The sequence below is a fragment of the Gopherus evgoodei genome, chromosome 15 (genome assembly GCF_007399415.2).
Source record: "Gopherus evgoodei ecotype Sinaloan lineage chromosome 15, rGopEvg1_v1.p, whole genome shotgun sequence".
NCBI classification, from domain to species: domain Eukaryota; kingdom Metazoa; phylum Chordata; order Testudines; family Testudinidae; genus Gopherus; species Gopherus evgoodei.
Genome location: NC_044336.1, coordinates 4,654,426 through 4,676,489, shown reverse-complemented (window position 1 = coordinate 4,676,489; position 22,064 = coordinate 4,654,426). Strand labels below are relative to the sequence as shown.

Genomic DNA, 22,064 nt, shown 5'->3' with positions numbered 1-22,064 from the left:
GTACTGAACTGGGTACCAAAGCAAGGAGAGAGAAAGCAAGGAAGGCTAAACAGGAACTGGCAGAAGACAGTAACAGAAGGTACTGACAGAACTGGCATTGCTTGGGAAGAAGTACCACAACTAGTGAGCAACCATAAGTCATGGAGGAACTGGACAGCTTAATGTATTAGTGGCACAGGTCTATTGTATTAACGGCTCAATGTATTAGCAGCACTTCCCTTCTCAAGCATCTTTGAGAATGAAAGTGCTCAGAAGGATGCTTGAGAAGGAAAGTGCTCAGCTTGACTCTTGGATCCCAGGCTAAGTGTGCAACATGTGCAATTAGAAAAAAATATTATAAACTAAGCTAACTTGCTCTAGAATCAATGAGACATAATGACTACTGACCTCCTGGTGCCATTTTTACATCTCTTTTCTGAGTAGAATTGTGAACAGTAGGTTTTGGATGTGTGAAGTACCTGGGGAACAGATGAGCAATCAGACTACATTTTGAACTGTGTCTGATGGGCTGGGAGTACACCAAATCTGCATGAAGTGATCTTTACCTCTGGCCTCCAAGAAGTGGTGTTGATGAGTCTGGAAAGGAATCTCATCCAGCCCTCCTCCACTGAAATACAGCCTCAGTGATGGGTGGCTAGGGAGCCTGCCTTGAGGGAGGGAGGGAAGAAAAATGGGGGATGATCCTCCACAAAGCACCCCAAAAACAGTGTCAAGTAGGAGTATGTTTAATTTAATGTTGCAATGAGGAACCTGAGTATTACCATGCACAGGGCTGTGCACAGCCCTAGACTGCTGCCATTTTATACAGTGCCAGTTGGTTCAATGGTTAAAGAGGGAAACAAGGATCCAAGCCTCCTGAGTTCTGTCCACGGCTCTGTGAAACCTTGGAAGAGTTCACAGGGAGCTATGAAGAAGAAATCATGATTGTCTGAGATGACTGGATGGAATGGGCTATAGAACTGTACAGCATTATTAGTACGCATGCATTAGTAATAAAGTAATGATACTCATTAATTCTGACAAGGCTGTCTGTACACCAAGTCCCCCACCATGTTAATAAGTCACTGTACCCGCCCAAAATGGGCCTCAAATATTAATGTCAGATATCCTTTGGCACAACCCTCTTAGCCTGAAACCTCTGGCAACTGCAGCAGTTAGCACAGTAACTTTTCAATGTTCCCATAAAAAATGTATTAGAAACCTAAATTCTATTTAGAATTTGAAATATGAATCTGAAATATACTTTATTCAAGCTTTATCGAAGAAACAATTTATTACAGCATTAATCGTCCTGATAAAAGGAAAGGAAAGTTTAGCCATGACTAATTAACCTAATTATAGCAGACTGTGAGAAAATGGTTGTACGAGAACTGTTCCTTATGTAACCACAACTGCCAAAACCTCAAAAGCTAATAAATCAACACACAGTAATGAAACAAACAGTAATACAGTTTACAGCATGCCTATAATTTGTAGTAGAATCAATACTGCAAACAATGATCACAAAGGACAATTGAATGGCTATTTAGTATTTGGTAACAAAGAGTTTATGAGCTGGACTAAGACTCTTTTAGTGAGATATTTACACAATATAACATTTTGATACAAAAGGGTGAATTTGCTATGCTATGCTCACAAACGGACCTGTTTTTATTGTGTACTAACCTTAAATATTCATTGAATTTGTTTTTAAAAGGTCAAAAATAAAATGCTGCTGCCTGAACATGTAAAACACCCCACTGAACCATGGAAGAACAGATGACGTGTGTTTATTTTTAAAAAATTCATTCATTATTATGCGACATCTCTGCAAGAATGAGCAGGGCTAGTTTGGCCTCAAAGCTCCAACACCATTTTGCACGGCATTGCCAATTAAAACTTAGAGCAGTGAGGACAACACTGACAACTTGCAAAGAGTTCAGTGCATGTGTACAATGGAGCAGATTTCAGCCACTCACATCTTTAATATACAGGTACAGCCCATGGAGATGACAGGTCTCAGCCTGTGGCCAAGTTCATGCTAGGACCTGAAGTCCCTGGGGGCCCATCTTCTGTATTAACAATGAGCGGAATGGGGCACATTAGCTGCCTGGTCCATGAGTCCATGGTCCCTTTGAATCTTGAGGCTTTGATCCAATGGTCTCCCAAAAATGAAAAATGGGGGTGGGGGTAATCAAGATGATAGCAGGGTTCTCTGTTTTTTAGTTTGAGTCTGTCTTGGTTCATAAGAGTGTTTGATCTCAGAAGCAATGGTTCCCACACTACATTGTACAACCTTACCCCAGCACAGAAAGTCATTAATATCTGATATAGCAGGTCCAGAACTCACTGCAGTGCAGCAAAGCCCAATGGTCATGCCCCAAAACGCTTTAAACACACACCTGTATAGGCATCAGTAGAGATGTGTCATAAAGTACCATAAACAAACACCTTCATCACATTCCTGGATTACAACAGTTATCAGAGATTGTTCATCAGCAGCAATGCAACTACAGATATGGTTCCTGATTCAGCAAGATATTTAAATACATTGGTAACTGTAAGCAGAGGAGTAACCTACTGATGTCAGTGGACTAGTCATATGCTTGAAGTTAGGCATATGTTTAAGCCCTCTGCTGAAGCAGAAAGTACGTTCCATGCTGGTTGACTGGCAAGCAGTCAGGTAGTCCAGAAGTGTCATTCCTTTACCCTCCCTCCCCGCAGTGCAGCAGCTCTTAGACCGTTCCATTATGTCCCTGTGCACAAGCCTTGCTAAGGTCATATCAGCTGGTATTGTCGGGGCTACAGCCTCCTGCAGTAGTCTCTGCACCACAGCCAGAGATACTTGTCTCAGCCTTAAATTGCCCATATCATCCTGACCATGCATAGCACTTGGCCAGCAAAGATCCCAAAGTGTTTACAAATCGTAACCGCTCAGATCTGCTGAGCGTTACAGAGGGGGAATCTGATGCATGGAGAGGGAAAGTGACTTCCCCAAGGTGATGCAGGGAGCCAGTGGCAGAGTGAGGAACAGAACCGATTGCTTTCACTACCAGAGAAAACCACTTTCCTGAAGCAACAGTTTGTGCTAGCTCTAGACTGTGGCTGGTGTTCCATCTATTGACTGCTAGAGGAATTGATCCAAAGACTACTGAATTAACACAAAGATTCCCATTGACTTCACTGGACTTTGATTCAGAGATATCAATAAGAGATATTGATGACATTTATTTTAAGTTAAACAGTTACCTTGATGCCACCCCATGAGTGATTAGACAGGAACTCCACTGGACTCGTGACTCCTGGCTGTGCTGGATATCGAAGCAGGAAGTCCAGCTCCACCATGTTAATTTCATTATTCATCAGAAGAATCTGCAATGTCCAACAAATGATATACCTTAGCACTGCTGTTCGGATTCCCAGAGTGCAGCAGAACAGATTAGAACATTCATTGTAAGAGTCATCACATGCCAGAATGTGTGACTAAAATGTATAAACTGCCACCAGCCAAACGGGGCTGGCAAAATATACATCACAGAGGTGTGGAGTAGAAAACTGAGAAGCTGGAACAAACACATGGAGTCCACTGACTCACCTAGTCCACTGACCCAACATTGCTAAGGTCCTAAAACAGGACCTGGGAGGGGCTGTGGACCAGGTCCAAAGGGGCCACAGAGAGCAGCTGGGAATCCTTTGTGGCACGGAGGAAGCCTTATGGATGTGGTTGGTTCTCCATCACTTGCAGTCCAAGTCAAGACTGGGATCCTTCTCAAAGATATTCTATAGATCAAATAGAAGGTGTGGGCTTGATGCAAAAATTGCAAGGTAAGCTTCTATGGCCTGTGCTATGCAGGAGGTTAAAGAGTTATATACATAAACACAATGGTTCCTTCTAGCCCTAAAATGAATGACCTTAGGGACAATGAGGTACAGTAAACATCTGTTACATAAACAAAGCAACTACGTGCAAGCGTCCTTATTCCACTAAAGAAATTAAAGCATTTGCCCTTCTTTTTTCCAAGGGCTAATACATTTGGTACACAGGAATCATAAACTAAATCCAGAACTTTAACAATGTACAGTCAGTAAACTGGCATCCAATCCAGATCATCTCAAAGTGAAGTGTTGGGTTTTCACATGTTCCATTGCAAAGAATTTTCATTTCCCCAAAATACCATGAAAATTTAAACCTGGGTTGGTGTGAGTGTGTGGTGGGGAAGGTGGTGAACACAAAATCACATGAAAGGAATTGGCCAAAAATTTTGCACGATTTTTCACACGGATGATGTCACTGCAATGTGCCAGTTTTGGCCAGCTCTAACCATTTTGTCCATGTGGGATCACTCAGTGATAGGAGAGAGACATTCAGAGTGTGATGAGAGCCTGTGGAATCTGAGCAAATAGCTCACATTTCCCGAGAGGGGGGTCTGCAGCAGGGCTGGAGATGCTCTGCAACATGCACCCATTATTATTGTCCACATATTGTCAGGGGATGATAGGTGACTTTTCCTCATTTATTTATTGCAGCATCCCTGACTCTACCTTACTATCAACCTATGATGCAATAGCTTTGGCAGTATCATGGAGTCACGTTTAGCATCTCCACAATTAAAGGGATGGGTGAGTTTTCCAGCTAAAGTAGGAATTACCTTATTTTGACATGGATAAAAATAACATGTGTCTTACCACCAACCTCATTCCACCTCCTGTTAAGTGCAGAGATTTCATTGCCTGAAGTAAACCCATTGAATATTTTCAACAGATAATACCTACTAAGAAATTCAACATGTGCTACTTGTACACTTTACCTAACAAAGCTAGGCATGTATTTCCTGAAAGAGTATGTGTGTGTTGTGGATCAGAGTTTAGGCTCTTTGTGTAAGGTATAAGGTGACATTTTAAATGCTAGTAATTTTACTAACAAAGTGTACCAACTTAAAGAATAATGGAATATTTATATAAATCACCTTTCCTGGTAATGTCTATACTTTTTAGTGCCTAGGCTTTTTAAAGTGTAATGTTTTTGTTATATAATATGGACAAGGATTATATTACTCACTGGAGTGAATTAACTATAAATTAACTATTTGTGTGGAGGGATAACCTACAGTCAAGTCAGATCTGTGTTCCATACTGTATATTGCATATTATACAGTAACATCTATTAAACTCCCACTCACTGCACATACTTTATAGCAGGGGTCAGCAACCTATGGAGTCCCGGCAGGCAGCAGCGTGCCATTAAAAATCCTGCCCAGCCCGCTCTTCTCCACTCTCCTCTCCCCCGGCCCTTGCGGAGGCAGGGGGCAGAAGCATACATGTGCGCACGGGATGTGCCCAGGCACACCTTAATGCAGGGGTGGGAAAATGGCCCCATTCTCCCAGGCTAGAGCGCCGGGCCGAGCGCAGCAAGCTGCCGGCCCCTCCCCCGCCTTCTCCCCTCCCCTGGAGCAGTGTTTGGCTCTACGGGGTGGCAGACATGCTCCCCCGTTGCCTGGAGCTCTGGGGGCTGGGGCTGCATGCTCCCATGGAGCAGTGTTTGGCTTTGGGGGAGGCAGACACACTCCCCCCTCCTCTGGAGCCATGCCACCGCATGTGCAGCATTCTGAGGGATGGGGATGCCCACTCCAATGGGGCAGTGTATCTGGCTCCGCGCAGAGCAGAACATGCTGCTAGGAGCCTAATGGTAAGGGAGCCGGTCCGGGGGGGGGGTTGTTGGATAAGGGGTGGGGGCAGCCAGGGGACAGGTAGGGGGTAGGGTCCTAAAGGGGCAGTCAGGGGAAAAGGAGCAGGGAGGCTTAGATAGGGGGTGCGGTCCTGGAGGGCAGTTAGGGGTAGGGGTCCCAGGAGGGAGTAGTCAAGGGACAAGGAGTGGGGGGGTTGGGGATTCTGAGGGGGGCAGTCGGGGGCAGGAAGTAGGAGGGAGTGGATGGGGGCAGGGCAGGAGCAAGGCTAGGGCAGGGCTTCCTGGGTCCACACCCTAATGAAATGTGCTGCGCACGCCTATGGGCAGAAGCTTGGTCCTGCTGGCTCCCCTGCCTCTTCCCGTAGTGTGGTGGGTTCATGCCCCTCCTCTGCCTCTCCACCCCTCCCTCCCTGATGGCCAATCAGCTGATGGCCGTTGTGAGGGAGGGCATTGGGAAGGAGCAGAGTCAGCGTGCTTTCTGCTCCTGGCGGAGGCAGAGAAGAAGCAGGGGCAGGGCCTTGGGAAAGGGTGGGTGAGTGGAATAGGGGCATATCCCCTCCAGCCCCCTGCCCTGAGCCCCCCTCACACACATTCCAGCCCTCTTCCCTGACCCCCCCCACACACCCAGACCTCTGCCCTGACCCCCTGCACACACACACGCAGCACTCTGTCCTGATCCCTGACCCTCCTCACATACACTCAGCCCTCTGCCCTGACCCCCCCCACACACAGCCCTCTGCCCTGAGCCCTGACCCCCCCCCACATCCCAGCCATCTGCCCTGACCCCTCCCCACACACACACACCCAGCCCTCTGCCCTGAGCCCTGCAGCCTAGTACATGGCCCAGGCCCAGGCCCATGCCCTGCAGCCCAGCACCCCCCCAGGCTCCTGCCCTGAGCCCCGCACACACCGCAGGCCTCTGCCCTGAGCCCTGTAGCCCCCATACACACCCACCCCTCTGCTTGACTTCTTCACTCCCCCCTCACAATCTCAGCCCTGACTCTGGCACCCCCACACACACCCAGCGCCCTCTGCCCTGACACCTGTACCACCCTCACATGCCCCCAGCCCTGACTCTTGCACTCCCCCGCATACCCAGCCTCCTCACACCCCATGCACCCCCCACATCCTGACTCTTGCACCCTCCACATCCCCCCCAGCACCAAATGGGAGCTCCTGCACACACCTCCCTACATTCCCACCTGCACCCTCGCACCAAATGGGAGCTGCCCAGGTAAGTGCCCCACACCCAAACCTCCTGCCCCAACCCTGAGCCCCTCCCTCATTCTAGCTCCTGGCCAGACCCTTCACCCCCAGCCCTGTGCTCAGTGCAGAGAGAGGAAGACAATGGGCCAGAACCAGGGACAAGGTAGGTACTAACTGTATGTGGGCAGAGCCAGGACCCCAGACTGGCAGCGGGCTGAGCAGGTCCAGCAGCCGGAATCCCGGCTGGCAGGAGCCGGTGGATGGAACCCCTGAGTGGCAGTGAGCTGAGCGGTTCAGCCCACTGCCGGTCTGGGGTCCCAGCCGCCAGCCCCGCAGAGCCTGCTGCTAGTCTGGGGTTCCAGCCACCAGCCCCGCTCAGCCCACTGCCGGTCTGGGGTCCTGGCGGCCAGCCCCGCACAGCCCGCTGTTAGTCTGCGGTTCTGGCTGCCGGACTATTGCCAGCCAGGGTCCCGGCTGCAGGCCCCACTCAGCCCGCTGCCGGCCTAGGTGAACAGAACCCTGACCAGCAGCAGGCTGAGCGGGCCGGCAGTGTAAGATCAACATTTTAATTTCATTTTAAATGAAGCCTCTTAAACATTTTGAAAGCCTTGTTTATTTTACAATACAACACTAGTTTAGTTATATAATATATAGACTTACAGAGAGAAACCTTCTAAAAAACATTAAAATGTATTGCCACACGCAAAACCTTAAATTAAAGTGAATAAATGAAGACTCAGCACACCACTTCTGAAAGGCTGCTGACCCCTGCTCTATAGCAATTTTACAGCATAATGGCAGTCACTATTTATTTACTTATTTTCATTTCAATATGTAGGCATAAAAAGGACTTGAACTCTGGGCTGTTGACATATCAACAGATCATTAAAAATACAGTTAAGATGAAAACAGCAGCAGCAAACCAACTACTCTTTCTCCACATACAAGCAGCCTGTCCCCAAAGCCCACCCTCCCCATCACTTCCTTGAGTTCCACAACAGGCATCACTGCTCAAACAGTAATTTGCAAACTCAATGTGAACCAAAGCATCTGTAAAAGCAGCAAAGAGTCCTGTGACACCTTATAGACTAACAGACGTATTGGAGCATAAGCTTTTGTGGGTGAATACCCACTTCGTCGGATGCATGTAGTGGAAATTTCCAGGGGCAGGTATATATATATGCAAGCAAGATACAAAGTGCCACAGGACTCTTTGCTGCTTTTACAGATCCAGACTAACACCGCTACCCCTCTGATACAAAGCATCTGTGATTGTTAGCAGTGAGAGAAGCAGAAGGGGAAAGAACTTTCCCAGACCACACACCTTAGCTGCATATATGCTGAAGGGCAGGAATTGGGATTGGGTTTTCTCCTGGCGGACAGTGTGCAATGCCAAGAACTTGACTTATCACACATATTATTCCAGCTAAATGATGCTGCTCCTGTTCTTTACCTGGAAGGTCACTTGGGCAGTGTAGGTCAGTTTGTCACACTCAAACAGCCCCCGGGTGGTGTACTGGAACACGGAGAAGGTGATGCTGTCGATCAGGTTTAGAACATGCTCTTTGAGGCTCTCATCTGGAGAGGCCCTCTCCACAGCCTTCTGAAACACGACACTGAACGCCTGGATGGGGGGACAGGAGGAAGATCTATGATGCTTTACAATTACTCTTTTAATGCCCTGAATGTTGTATGTAACATTCCCACAGCTGAAACGGACTCAGTTTTTTCTATCTCATAAAGAAAACAAACAACCAAGTGGTATGAACTGCCAGCTCTAAACAGCTGTGTAATTGGATTGGACACTAGGACTTGGACCAGCTTCTTTCACTCTCTCTCTCTTTTCCAAGGCAAAAACATTTACTTGCTGCTCTTTGAGAAGTATTCAGCCTTAAAACAATGACATTCTCCATGAAATTATGCTCATTTGGGTTCAAGAAGGTAGTACATAGGCAGGCTCACTGAATTAGAATGTCTAATGGAAATATTTCACATGATCTGTCATAGGGATTACACAGCTCTGTTTTGCAAACATTGAGCTGAAAGGCACTGGAGTCCCCAAGGAGAACATACCTCCCACATCACATGTCTCATAGCAATATAAAGGTAACAAATTCCCTTAAGTGCAAACCCTCCTCCCCCAAAACCAAAAAAAACCCATGACTTTTTACTTCCTGGCTTCAGCAGAAATGACAAGAGAGGAAGGGTAGATGATACCCAATGATCTGGGAATTAGATTACCCCAATAAGGTCCCCTCAGGACATCCATTGAAGAGGAAGCTATTAAGTAAAATATGAAACATTTCTGATGTAAATGAGAAAAGACTCAAAAGCCTTCAGAGCATGCTGGAGAAAACACATTAGCAAATTACCAAATTCTACTGAAGAAAACCCTAACCACAGCTTAGTTAAAAACAGGAAGACTCCATAAAGTTGAAACTAGCTAATCTGAAATAACCAGGCCAGTACAAATTAATAATACTAAACAAGCCAGATATGGCTGCGCAGACAGTTATTTTTAGGGTTTTATAGGCCCAAGCAAAGAGAAAACAATACAGTTCTAAATTAGAGTAATATTGCTCATATTTTATTACTCAATTATTTGTAGAATATATATTTTCCTGCATAAATTTCTTGTTAGAACATGTGCAGAGACTCATGTAAATCTTATGTACGCCAATTTATAATGGGCTTTGTAGCTAAAGTTATAACATCATTTGTGAAGTATTTTGCAAACATCGCTGCACATCTCTACAAGATAAATTATAATGAGAGATTATAAAGTATTAGTTTAAAACATTTTAGGAATCATTTTCTAGGTATTTATACACTGTTCATGTTACTGAATAAACTCCCAAGGTACAGATGATGTGGATGAAGGGTGAAACCTCAGATATTCCTGTACCTGTTATGTGTGGAATGGATCTACTAAAGTGTATACTTGTAAGGAAGCTACTCTGCACATTTCCCTGACAAAATAATCTGCATGTGAATCAGCCCCATATATTGCTGGAGAAAACCTCTTCAGGGCTCTAAGGGGTGTTTCAAGCTCACTTAGCAGGGTTTACAAACTGTCTGGAAGAAGTCCTAGACTAGGAGGCAGACTCCCCTTCACCCTCATACAGCTGGACTCCAAACAACATCTCCTGTCCTTTGTGAGCATATAGCATTGTTATATTTACACTGGAACCGCTTATCATCTGAGAGACCTATGCAGTAATAGCTTTGAAGCTGCCATGGCCCAAACGTGTGTCCTTCTTTGATGGACTCCTTTGCAGGAAAAGACCCAGAAGAGCCTCTCGGTACCATGTGACTGGCCATGAAGAAGACTCTGGAGGGTTATATTGTCAAGGCAAAATGATTAATTATTATTATGATTTGTATTGCAGTAGCAGGTAGGAGCCCTAGTCATGACCAAGGGCCCCATCGTGCTAGGTGCTGCACAAACATAGAACACAACAATAATCCCCGCCTCAAGGAGCTTACTGACCAAGCAGACATCCTGAAAGGTAACCTCCTTCCCCACCAGTAAAAGTAGGGAAACCTGCCGGTGAAACAATGTCCAGACTTGAAAACAAGAAACAATTAACTATGAATTTACAGCTGGCCATACATTTTAACCTATACCAAGAAACTAAGTCTCCTACTCTAAATCCCAGTGTAGAGCAAAGACTGGATTCTGTGTCCACTCAGGCTGGCAAAAGAAGGGAGCTTAAGGATAGAAAAAACAGATGAGTTCAACAAATCAGCAGCTGGCCTGGAGGGCTGTGATCTGGAGCTGACCTTTTGGTTCTCAGACTAGGGGGTTTAGGCTGTGGAGACTTGGGAGGTTCTCTTTTTCTGTCTGTATGCTGTCCCTTTTGTGACTGTGATTTCTGGTTATTGCCATCAGAGAAGTGAAGTTCTGGAACAGCCATCCAAGGGTTGGAGAGGGGGAGGGAACCTAACTGGCTTCAAGATTGAGCATGGTAAATTTATGGAGGAGACAGTATGATGAGATTGCGTACAATGGTATGTAGCCAATCTGCGACTGCTAACAGCAAATATCTCCAAGGGCCAGGGCTGGGACACTAGAGGAGAAGGCCTCTGAGTTACTACAGAGAATTCTTTCCCATGTATCTGGCTCATAGGTCTTGCCCACAGGCCCAGGGTCTAACAGATCGCCATATTTGGGGTCAGGAAAGAATTTCCCCAAGTTAGATTAGTAGAGCTACCTCGGGGGTTGTCGCCTTCCTCTGAAGCATGGGGAATGGGCCACTAGTGTAAATGGAGGATTCGCTATACCCTGAAGTCTTTAAATCAAGATTTAAGGACTTCAGGAACTCAGCCAGAAGTTAGGGGTCTATAACAGGAGTTGGTGGGTGAGGTCCTATGGCCTGCAATGTGAGGGTTGCACCCTTCCTTACCCCTGTCTGCGCCCTCTGTCCCCTCCCACCCCGGTGCCAGGGCTGGACATGGGTCTGCAGCTCCAGGGGGGGGAGGGAACGTGGACAGGGGTAAGGGGGCTGAGGCTGAGGCCACAACTGGGGTGGTTTTGGGACCAAGGATGGAGTTGCATCCAGGGGCCAAGGCTGGAGGCGGGGTCAGGAGCTGGGCCCCTGGCTCAGTAGGGAGCCACACTGAGGTTGAGAATGGGGCCAGGCATGGACCAGGAGCTGGGGCTGCAGCTGAGGCCAGGGCCGGAGCAAAGCTAGGCGCTGGGTAGGGCTGGGTGGTACTCCTTCCCCACCCCCTGTGGGGACTGGCCCAGGCCTGCAGCTCCCTCTTCCCCCCACCAAACATTCCTTTGTGCCCCCTTAGGAGAACGTGCCCCCACAGTTTGGGGACCTCTGATGAACTTGATGGTCTTTTCTGGCCTAAAATCTATGAGTCTATGAGCTGTCCTTTTGTGGCATGGCTCTGGGAACCACTGCTCTGCATACACAGAGTTCTATAACTAAACGTAGTTCTTCCATTTCCTTGTGGTAACTGTTGGCAATGCATAGGAAATGCCTCAAGCAGCCTGATGTCTTGTTTAAGCAAGATAGATCATGCCCTGCAAACTTAATGCTGACCCCTAGGGATGCCACCCTTCAATCTTTAATCAAACTATTGCTACCTAACACACGCTACTGCACTGCACAGCCATCACTCACAGCATTGGAAGCGGGTAGCTTGTTTCTCTTATCCATGTAGACTGTGCACTATGTGTAGGAAAGTCCATCTTGCAGATGACACAAAAATTGGAAAAATGGTAAATAATGAAGGGGACAGGTCACTGTTTCAGAGTGATCTGTATCGCTTGGTAAACTGGGTGCAAGCAAGCAATATGCATTTTAACATGGCTGAATGTAAACGTATACACCTGGGAACAAAGGATGTAGGCCACACTTACAGGATGGGATTAGGAAGTAGTGACTATGAAGGTGATCTGGGGGTTGTGGTAGATGATCAGCTGAGCATGAGCTCCCAGTGGCCAAAAAAGCTAATGCAATCCAGGAATATGTAAACAGGGGAATATTGAGTAGGAGCAGACAGGTTATTTTGTCTCTGTATTTGGCACTGATACAACCACTGCTAGAATACTGTCTCCAATTCTGGTGACCACAATTCAAGAAGGATGTTGATAAATAGAAGAGGGTTCAGAGAAGAGCCACGAGAATGATTGAAGGGTTAGAAACCATGTCTTATAGTGACACAGACTCAAGGAACTCAATCAATTTAGCTTAACAAAGAGACGATAGAAGTGATTTCATTACAGCATCTATATGGGAAAGAAATATTTAATAATGGGCTCTTCAATCTAGCAGAGAAAGGCATAACACAATTCTGTGGCTGGAAGTTGAAGCTAGACAAATTCAGATTGGAAATATGGTACAATTTTTTTAATAGTGAGATTAATTAACGGTTGCAACAATGGATTCTCTATCACTGGCAATTTTTAAAACAAGATTGGACATTTTTCTGAAGGATCTGCTTTTGGAATTATTTTGGGGAAAGTTCTCTGGCCTGTGATCTACAGGAGATCAGACTAAATGATCATAATGGTCCCTTCTGACCTTTGAATCTATGCATATTTCTGCGGTATGTTTGTACAGCGCTTAGCACAATGGGATTCTGGTACAGGACTGGGACTCTGAGGTGCTACTGAAATAAAAATAAAACCATGAAGTGCCGTTAGAAAGCAATAAATAACAGCAACCTCCGTGAAAACCAAGCAATAGAAGGGATTAGGTTACGTTTATAGTGGGGGTTAGAATACCCTCCCCTCCACCTGGCCCAAGAAAACAGATTTCATTCCACCTTAGTATGTTAAAGAGGTAACTAAACTGTCCAGCAGAACTCTCGGGAGCTGGGAGAGCTCTTGTCAGTCACGGGGGCAGTACCTTCAAAGAGAACTGGTACATGGGGTGAATGGCATTGAGGTCGTTCATGATGAAGTACAGCAGAGAGGCCCGTGCTGCTGCAGGCCGGTAGTGCTCCCTTGCCTCGTTAATCTTTGTTTCTGCCACCTTGGACTCCTGGACCTGTGAGGAAATTAAAGACCAAAACAATCATGAAACTGTTTTAATTGTGTGACTCTCTCTCACCTCAGAAAAGGTGGGGAGAGCACATAAGCCCCTCTGATCACAACTACAGAGCAATTTCTCTGCACTGCCAAGCAGTGAGAACTGGCTGCTGTGATTTCACACAGACTGCAGAGTCAGAACTTGAGCTGTTAGCTATTCAAATATTCCCCCTCTGAGCCAGGCAGGTTTGTTTTCTGGGTGGTAGGCAATGACAGTTAGACCTGGACAGTGCTTATACTGGGAACAGGTGGCCTTGGCTAATTGCTTTGGGTTGAGTTCTGTGAGGCAGGTTTTGGTACATGTTTGTGTCGGCTCCTTCCCTGCCTGTCTCTTTCTGGAATTGAAAAGTGCTGTCACAACACAGTTGGGAAAACCCAAGATCTGCCAGCTGCAGGTAAGCACTCTGCTGTATTTCATTTCACGATGCTCAATTATCTACTGGCCCCTCTGAGTTCCCCACAATATGCCTACTCCTGATGAGCCTTAATCATTTTTGTCATCAGCTAATTTTTCCATGCTAATCGCCCCCTCACATGTGGGTCATTAATGAATGAAAGATACCAAGCAATTCTAGGCCTAGCTAGCACTGCTTCCAAGGTGACTCGGCTATTAACTCCACTCCAAGCTGAGAATTGGTCATTTCAGGGCTGGCTCCAGGGTTTTTGCTGCCTCAAGTGGCGGGGGGGCGGGGGAAGGCCGCGATAGTGATTGGCAGCAGCTCCACCGTGCTGCTTTCTCCTTCGGCGGCAATATGCCGGCTGGTCCCTCGGTCCCTCTCGGAGGGAAGGACCTGCTGCCAAATTGCTGCCGAAGAGCCTGACGTGCTGCTCCTTCCCCTTGGCCGCCCCAAGCACCTGCTTGCTGAGTCAGTGCCTGGAGCCAGCAATCCAGGACAGGACCATATCTCTTGCCCATGTGGCTATCAAGCCATCTTCACAGCCTGTTGTAAGGAACTTTAGGAAAATTCTTTTGGAAGTCTATTAAACCCACCTGTTCTCTACTCCCTTTGTTCTAATTAACTCTTTCACAGGACTCTGATTGGTTGAAGAGGCATGACTGAGCCCTACAGAAGCTATTTTAGTTTATCCCCCTCATCATACATGTATCTAAGGATTTGCTTGACTAATTCATTCACATTTCCTCATATTCAGATAAGGCTCATTGGTCTATACTGTCCAGAATCACCCTTAGCACCACATCTAAAGGTGAGTACAATCTGATATGGTCACTTGGTACAAAGCAGAGGTCACTCGTAATGTGGTCTATTTTAATAAACGAAGATGTGAGCCAGTGAGGGGTTGTCCTGAGGGGAGGTGGGGCGCTGACTGGCAAGGAGAATGGATTAATGCTACAGACAAAACTTTGAGGCCTGATCAATACAGGCTGCCTGTGCAGGGTTCCAACAAGCAAGGTGCTGGGAGGCAAAATACTCCCGTACTGTCTTGCACAGTTGGTTTAATGACGCATTTATTTTTCTTTACCTTTACCCTGCCAGTTTTAAGGTGCAGCTAGGTTACAGATTGACAATTGAGAGCTGCAGCATGAGGGTCTGTGCAAGCAGCTTGCTGCAGAAAAGGTTACAGAGAAGTTGCTAAATGTCACTTTTACCCCCAGGCTGCAGGACTTTTATTGCAGTTCCAGCTTTACCTGACAGCAGATGCATGACTCAGAGGGAATTTGCAGCGTGCAACAGAGGGAATCCATGAACTGCTATGAGAACTCCCATGAGGGTGTTTGCATTTGAAGATGCATAGAATTTAATAAGTGCCACAAGTGTATGGGGTCAGGTACAAAAATAAGTCTTTCCATTGTTAAGAATTAAAGTGAGAGACAAAGTTTGATTTACAGATTTGTAGAAACTTTAGGCCTTGTCAGCACAAGTAAGTTGCACCAGTTTAATTGAAAGCAGTTTTTAAACCAGTGCAAGCCCCCATATGGACATCCTGATTTTGGTTGAACAGTGGCTCCTAATCAACTTCAGCTAACCCAACATAAGCCATTCTGAAACTGAAATAGGAGCATCTGCACAGGGACTTGTGTCAGTTTAACTATACTGGTTTAAACTCACACTTTCAGTTAAACTGGTATCAGTGTCTTGGGAAGAGTTAAAATGCTTTTAAATAATGAAGGTGATGTGTCTCTGCTCCTAGGGTTGCCACTTCAGAGGTAAAAAAACAATGGGATATCTGCCTGTCCCCACCCAGGGCACTGTTTGCCCTTCCCTGCTCCAGGGGCTGTCCTGGGCATTGATCTTGGCAAGCACTATGTGGCACTAGCTGGAGCCACCCTGCTCCCACCCAGAGGTGAACCCCATAGCTGGTTTCTGTATGGAAGTGACTGGATGCTGCCAGCGTCAAGTGCAAACTGTGCCACTCACTGCTCCCAAGCTGCCCTGTTCCCACAGCTCCCAGACACTCTGCAGCCAGAGCTCCCTCTGCGCAGGTGCTGCCACCCTACAGCTCCCCAAGTACAGCCAGTAGGAGCTGGGGGATCCAGCGGGGGCATGGCTGACAGAAACAGGGATTTTTAATGCCCCAGGAGGATGTACAATTTCCTGGGAGAGTTACCTAGAAAAAGAGATGATCTCAGAGAAACACGGACAGGTGTATTCTAGCTCCCTGGGGGAGAGTCACTGAGCTTACCTCCAGGAGCTACAACCAGTGGGAGGTGATTACAGCACAGCCTAGGGCAGGTAGACAACTCCAAAGAACACCTGGTACCCCCTGGGGATGTTTACATATACTGGGTCAGGTCCAAGGAACAAAGAAAGGCTTTTGGCATAAGACTGGTCTGACTCTTGTTCATGATCTGCATACTGGCATGAGCCTTTGTCCAAGAGGGCAAGCTCTGCTGGAAGGGTCTGAAGGACCTTGTCGTCTACCTGATTGCCATGTGGAAGATGGGGGATCTCTGGTAAGTACAGCATGTGGTTAGACCTTTTATTGTTTTATCTATTTACTCTTTAAATAAATGTACCGCGCTCTGTGAAGGCTGGCTGGTCACTGGTACTCCACTATTATGGAACCTGCAGGAGCTGAGCTACATCAGATGTGCTGGGATAACCACAGGGAATGGCAGGGGAACTGCAAACCTAAATCTCCAGTCTGGAGGGAGACAGTTGTGGGCTCTGCCTATTGGGTAGCTCTACACTTACTGCGGTGTGTAGAATACAGACACTGCATGCCCACCTAGCTTGGGCATAACCAGCCATGTAGTTGATGGGGCATGGCTCAGGGAAGTAGAACAAAGAAACCTATGCACCTGAACCCCAGAGTATATACCCTACACTGGCTTTCTACATGCCCAGGGAGTGTCTTCCACATCTACCCTGCTGTTTTTAGCAGTGTAGTGTCCTGCTGCTGGAGCCTTTCAATACAGCTAGTAGCTTCACGCGGTGGTGAAAAGTGTAGGCATGGCCTGTGTGGTCTACACACCACAAGAGTAGACACAGCCATAGAGAGGGGGATAACTAGTGGCATGAGACCGAAGGGGGCATCTCTGGAGCAGAACATGGAGAGGTCCAAAACTCTGAGAGGTGGTATGGAAATTATCCTAGCAGCTCTTACACTGCCAGATATCAAAGGGCTCTTATGCCTCACATTCTGTTAGCATTGTTTTTCCAGAATGAACATGGAGTTGACCTGCAGAATGTTACTCAAGAGTCCTGCCAGTAAAGCAACTCAAAGGCCACATAGACTGGATCCCAAGTGAGGTCTAATTCCAACATTCAGCCCCCGTACAACAGGGTGGGTGGTGATACACTTCGCAATTGGAATTTGATTGTTCTTGTTTTAGAAGCTAAAACTGCAGGAAAACTTGCATTCCAATGGAGAAGAAAAATGCTGAAAGAACATTGCATTCTCTCCACTGGAGCTTGATTCAGCCCCACAGCAAAGGCTGGTTCCCATGCCCAGGGGTTTGTGAGGAAGGTTCAGCCACATGAAACGTTGCAAAGCTGAGGATGGAGGTACATAAAGTATTTCAATGGGCGTAAGCAAATGAGAAGGCAAACCACCCACAGAACAGAGTCAGAGGGAAATACACTGCTGGTTTTGGCTTCCCCAGACACCATCAATCAATAGCTCAGTCTTAAGGCTATGAGGACAATTGTTTCTAGAGTTCACACAGCCTTGCTCAAATGTCCTCTGTGTTCTTCTTTGTGACTGAGCCAGGTCTGTAGGAGTTCAAACAAAATATCTTTGTCAAGCAGAACAAATATGATTTCACATTCAGAGCTGTTAGAAACAGCCTAAGAGTGGAGGGGAAACTGTTAGCCTCTCAGTGAGGTGGGGGTCCCACGCTGAGAAATGAGAGCTGTTGTTTATGCTTGAACCCCCAGCAAAATGATAGGGAAGGGATGACTTGTGTCTGACAGATAGAGGGAAAATGTGCAAACAGTAAGACAAGCTGTGTAAATAATAATGGTGACAGTGCAGACTGGTTTAAAAACCAAATTTACGCCCAGGGGAACTGCATGGGTACTAAACATCTGAGTTTCTGCAGATTGAATCTGGATCACATAAAAAACAATGGATTCCAGCTTGCACCTGGGCTAAAATTCTGGCTTAACTGAGGAAGCGCAGCGTATTCAGAATTAATCAAATAAGTAAGTAAATAAATAAATAAAGCCACAGTATTAAGCTGCAGCAGTGTAATCCATCTCGATACAGTGTTTAAGTTTTATTGTTTTGCATCAGACACTGCCATTTTCTCCTCTTCCTAAATAAGCCATTTAACATACACACGCTCTTAAGAATTGAACTGCTCAGAGCCAGCCAGATTAGAGAGCACAGGAATTTATACTGATTTCGATTCTCTATGCAGCAGAAGGGGCAAGAGGAACATATTCATCTTTAAGATGAATAACATCACCCATGTTCCCTTCTTCTGGCCCGGACTTTGCTTTTACCTTTTCTTCAATTTCCGCAGCTGTCTGTTTGGTGGTCTCCAGGTTTTCCACCAAGGCCGTGTCCCCGAGGAAGTTCCCAGATGCTGAGGATAGCCGGGACAGCAAATTGTCCTCTAAAGTTTTTAAAGTGATTTTGAATCCATTCTGCTGCTTTGTGAGGTCTGACTGCAAATAAACAATGAGGGATGTTTTAGCCACAGACCAGTGTCAAAGGCAACGCGTCAGCATTAGATTGAAATTTTCCCAACCCACTTGCACAAGCCAGTGTTTATCATGGCCTTTTGCAGCAGAAATCAATCCAATCCCTACTATGCTGTTCTCTCCAAGAAACCCTGAACATGTACGGACTAAGAAGGGACAGGAGATGTATGCCCCGCAGCTACGAATGTATTCAAAATAAGAGAGCACAAACTGGTTTGGAGAAAAAGAATTGGGTCAGATCTCACAAGCACACACCCCCTGCACCCTCCCCACTGACATCTCCTGTTTCATGCTTGAGTCAGTCTGGATAAGGATGGCCCTTGGTGCAGTCCACCACTGCTAGCATGGCTGCCACTCTCTTCCATCCCCAAAGGTCCAAGTACACCTGCCCATGACACATCAACGCACGTCATCTCAGAACTGAGAGCAAAACAGGTAAAAGTCTGACAACTAGAAGCAAAAATGGCCCAAAAGCAGAAAGTTCACTTCTATTCAAAGAGATTAGTGCAAGACACATTGCCAGATAGTTCAGTTTCATAACTCAAGGCACAATAATGTCTCCACTTAGCTGTTACTATGGTTTGTATTTGAGTAGTCCCCAGAGATAGAGCCCCATTGTGCCAGAGAATCTAAGACAGTCCCTGACACAGAGTTCACAATCTAAAAGACAAGACAATCAAACAGATATAAACAACTAAATAGCCACTTGTTGAAGTACAGACCTTGTAAATTACAGGGCCATTACAGTTTTCCTTCATATAACAAATCCCTCCATAACAACCTGCTCTGTGTCCAGCTGCCACTCAGTTATCTTTCCTCTGTAAAAAATGGTTAACAGAAGACACAGTTTATGGTGAAATGAAGGCATCTCTTCCTCAGCTTGGTGACCCTTCACAAGTAGATTCTGCCCTTGCACAAGTGATTGCAACTATTGCTCAGCCTTTGCCGGGGGCACAGTGCCTGTACTGGGATGAAGGTACATTATCCAAGAGGGTGGTTGTTTTACAAATTCTCATTTTTTAACATTGTAGTGAGGCAGACTGGCCTCCCGTGGACTCGGAGGGGGAGGAACCCCTCACTGAGCCCTGGTGGGCGGAGCCAGGCCACACTCACCCCTCCTGCTGGCAGTCAGTGGGCGGCTCAGAAAGGTGGGTCTGAAAGCTCAGTTGGCCTGCAGCTGCTGGAGGAGCTAGACTCCTCCTGCTTGCTCCCGAGCTTGGAGACTGCTGCTGGTCCCTGGGGAGCTGAGGACTGGCCAGAGCTGTACGCTGACCCGATAGCGGAGGAGCTGCCAGCACTACCACAGGTCCTCTACCCGGACGATCTGGACAACCCTCTACAGGACCAGGTACACCCTGCGAGGGAGTCAGGAAATGGCCCAGCGGCAGCTGACCCTAGTCTGACTGCAGCACCACCTGAGCACAGGTCAGCATGTTGCAGTCAGGATCCCCGCTGACCCAGTGGCAAATCCCGCTGCCACTGTTAGGGCCTTGGGCCAGGGTGCAGTGGAGTGGATGGGCCTGCGCCCCGCCCTGCCGCCCCAACCCTGGGGTGGCTGTCTCCCCCTCTTGAGGCCAAGAAGCCACCACTTGTCGGCCATCTGTCGGAGCCAGGATGCGCGAAGCCCTTGCTGCTCGGCCGTGACTTCAGATCAAAGCTATAGACTTATTGCCCTGCCCTGACTGAGGGCCTGGGCTACCTGTCTGTCTTTTTTGCTCGGCCCCTGGCTGCAGGCCTGAGCTATAGACTCTCCTTGCCCTGCCCTGACTAAGGGTCTAGTCTATTTAACTGAGTTTGTTGCTCGGCCCCTGACTATGGGCCTGAACTTTAGACTCTTGCCACACCACTAATTCCCCACGACAGGTGACGCCCAGAGACGTAGTGAGGTGGACTGGCCTCCTACAGACCCGGAGTGTGAGGAATCCCGCTGCCGAACCACTACAACAATGGCAAACCATGCACCTGTCTTGTGCACTGCTGGGTATAATATAAGCTTGGCCTTTCTGCTACTGTGCTGTCAAAAGAAAATAATCACAAATATTTTAGCACATAGAGAAGCCTTTTGAAAGATGAAGGCATTTAAATCCCCAGCTGGTACTGAAGTAACATCGCTTTGTGGCTCAGAGAACTGGCAACAGACAAGGAGCTTTTCAGCACTAAGGATCCTACCCAATTCTCACTAAAGATAGAGAGATTTCAAATGCACTTGGAGCAAGCCTGAGGTCAAAGCTGCCATCAGATGGCAATTCACTGTCAGCATGAAATGATCTGGTTCTCTGAGCTCGTTTCAGGCACACAGGCATCCATGCCACCAGAAAGCAGCATTTCTACCCTCACTCTGGTTGATAATCTCATTTATGAGACAAGAGACAGAATAGTCCATGGAAACCAAACCTTCCTCTTATTCTTAAACCCCTCTCAGTCCAGGGCTGAGAAGTTATGTACCAGGAGCCCTGAACTGCCCCCCAAGCGGTATTTGCTTTGTATATCGTGGAGTTCAGGCTGTCGCTTCTGAATCTTTCATTGATAATAAATCAACTTTAAATCTTCCAAAATACTGCACTGAAATATTGCATATGCTATTCACACACACACGTGCCATATCAATGCAGCACCTACAGTATGTAGAACAGCTAATGCACTGAAGTGTGCAGGTTGTTGGCATTCCAACTGGAAATCCTTGTTTTCAGGGACTTATTTCTTGGGCATTACATGCAGGACTTTGTGCAAGGAAGTAAATATTTTATAGGTTTTTTTGACACAGAAAACTGATTTGGCTATAATTTTACATGTTCCTGTCATTCAAACATGGCCTGCATTTAAAATGACATTTTGCAGGCTATTAGTAGTCAAGAATGTGAGCTGGAGGCCCTGGAGTTATGAATAAGGATGGATTTTTTTTCTCTCTTTCTCTAATAGCTCATAATTCCTATGTAATGCCCTTAAGTGCAAACAATGAACTGCACGTGATGCTGTATTCCCCACAGATGTCTATACCTGATTACTGGTCTGTTATGCTATTGTTTTTAATGTCACTGAGGCTATGGTTAGTTATTTGTACAGTGGAATTGTCGGTTGTTTGATATTTCATATACTACAATGAAAACGGAATTTCGGGGTGGGGAGGGGAAAGGTTATCATGGGGCATTTCATGTTTTGTCCCACTACCAAAAGTTAATCCCTTCTCTGAGGTAGCTCTCCTCAGGGCTCACAAACTGCCACCCCCTCAAGCCTCACTGATAGATGAAGGAATTGGATTTCTCTATACGTGCAACTATTATCAGAGATCAAAGATGCTGTGCCTGCCTAGCTGGGCCAGCAAACAGCAGCCTTTCCCAAGAGTCTAAAAAGCACATTCCATACAGTGATTCTGCTGCTCTAGTTCTTTTGTCAAGGCCTCTCTCTCCAACCCTGCCAGGAGCAGCCCACCTCCTCATCCTGTTCAGGGGAACGGTTTTCTAATATATCTGTAAAGATAAAGGTCAATTTTTGGAGTAAAGTGTCTATAGCTCAAAACCCTGGGGAAGTACATCCA

General features: G+C 46.7%; 1 protein-coding gene across 7 annotated transcripts in view; it reads right to left on the bottom strand.

Annotated features, from left to right (window-relative positions):
* DNAH9 (dynein axonemal heavy chain 9) overlaps positions 1 to 22,064 on the bottom strand; it is a 392,191-nt gene that overhangs the window by 92,095 nt on the left and 278,032 nt on the right. For 6 of the 7 annotated variants that reach the window (XM_030534286.1, XM_030534283.1, XM_030534284.1 and 3 more), the window contains 4 exons: positions 18,329 to 18,493; positions 13,237 to 13,377; positions 8,325 to 8,495; positions 3,229 to 3,351 (listed from right to left, as the gene is read on the bottom strand). In XM_030534286.1, the coding sequence (XP_030390146.1) occupies positions 3,229 to 3,351; positions 8,325 to 8,495; positions 13,237 to 13,377; positions 18,329 to 18,493 (600 nt within the window). Of the gene's footprint in view, positions 1 to 3,228; positions 3,352 to 8,324; positions 8,496 to 13,236; positions 13,378 to 18,328; positions 18,494 to 19,266; positions 19,348 to 22,064 lie in introns of those variants that run through there. The other variant, XM_030534287.1, reaches the window with a different exon arrangement.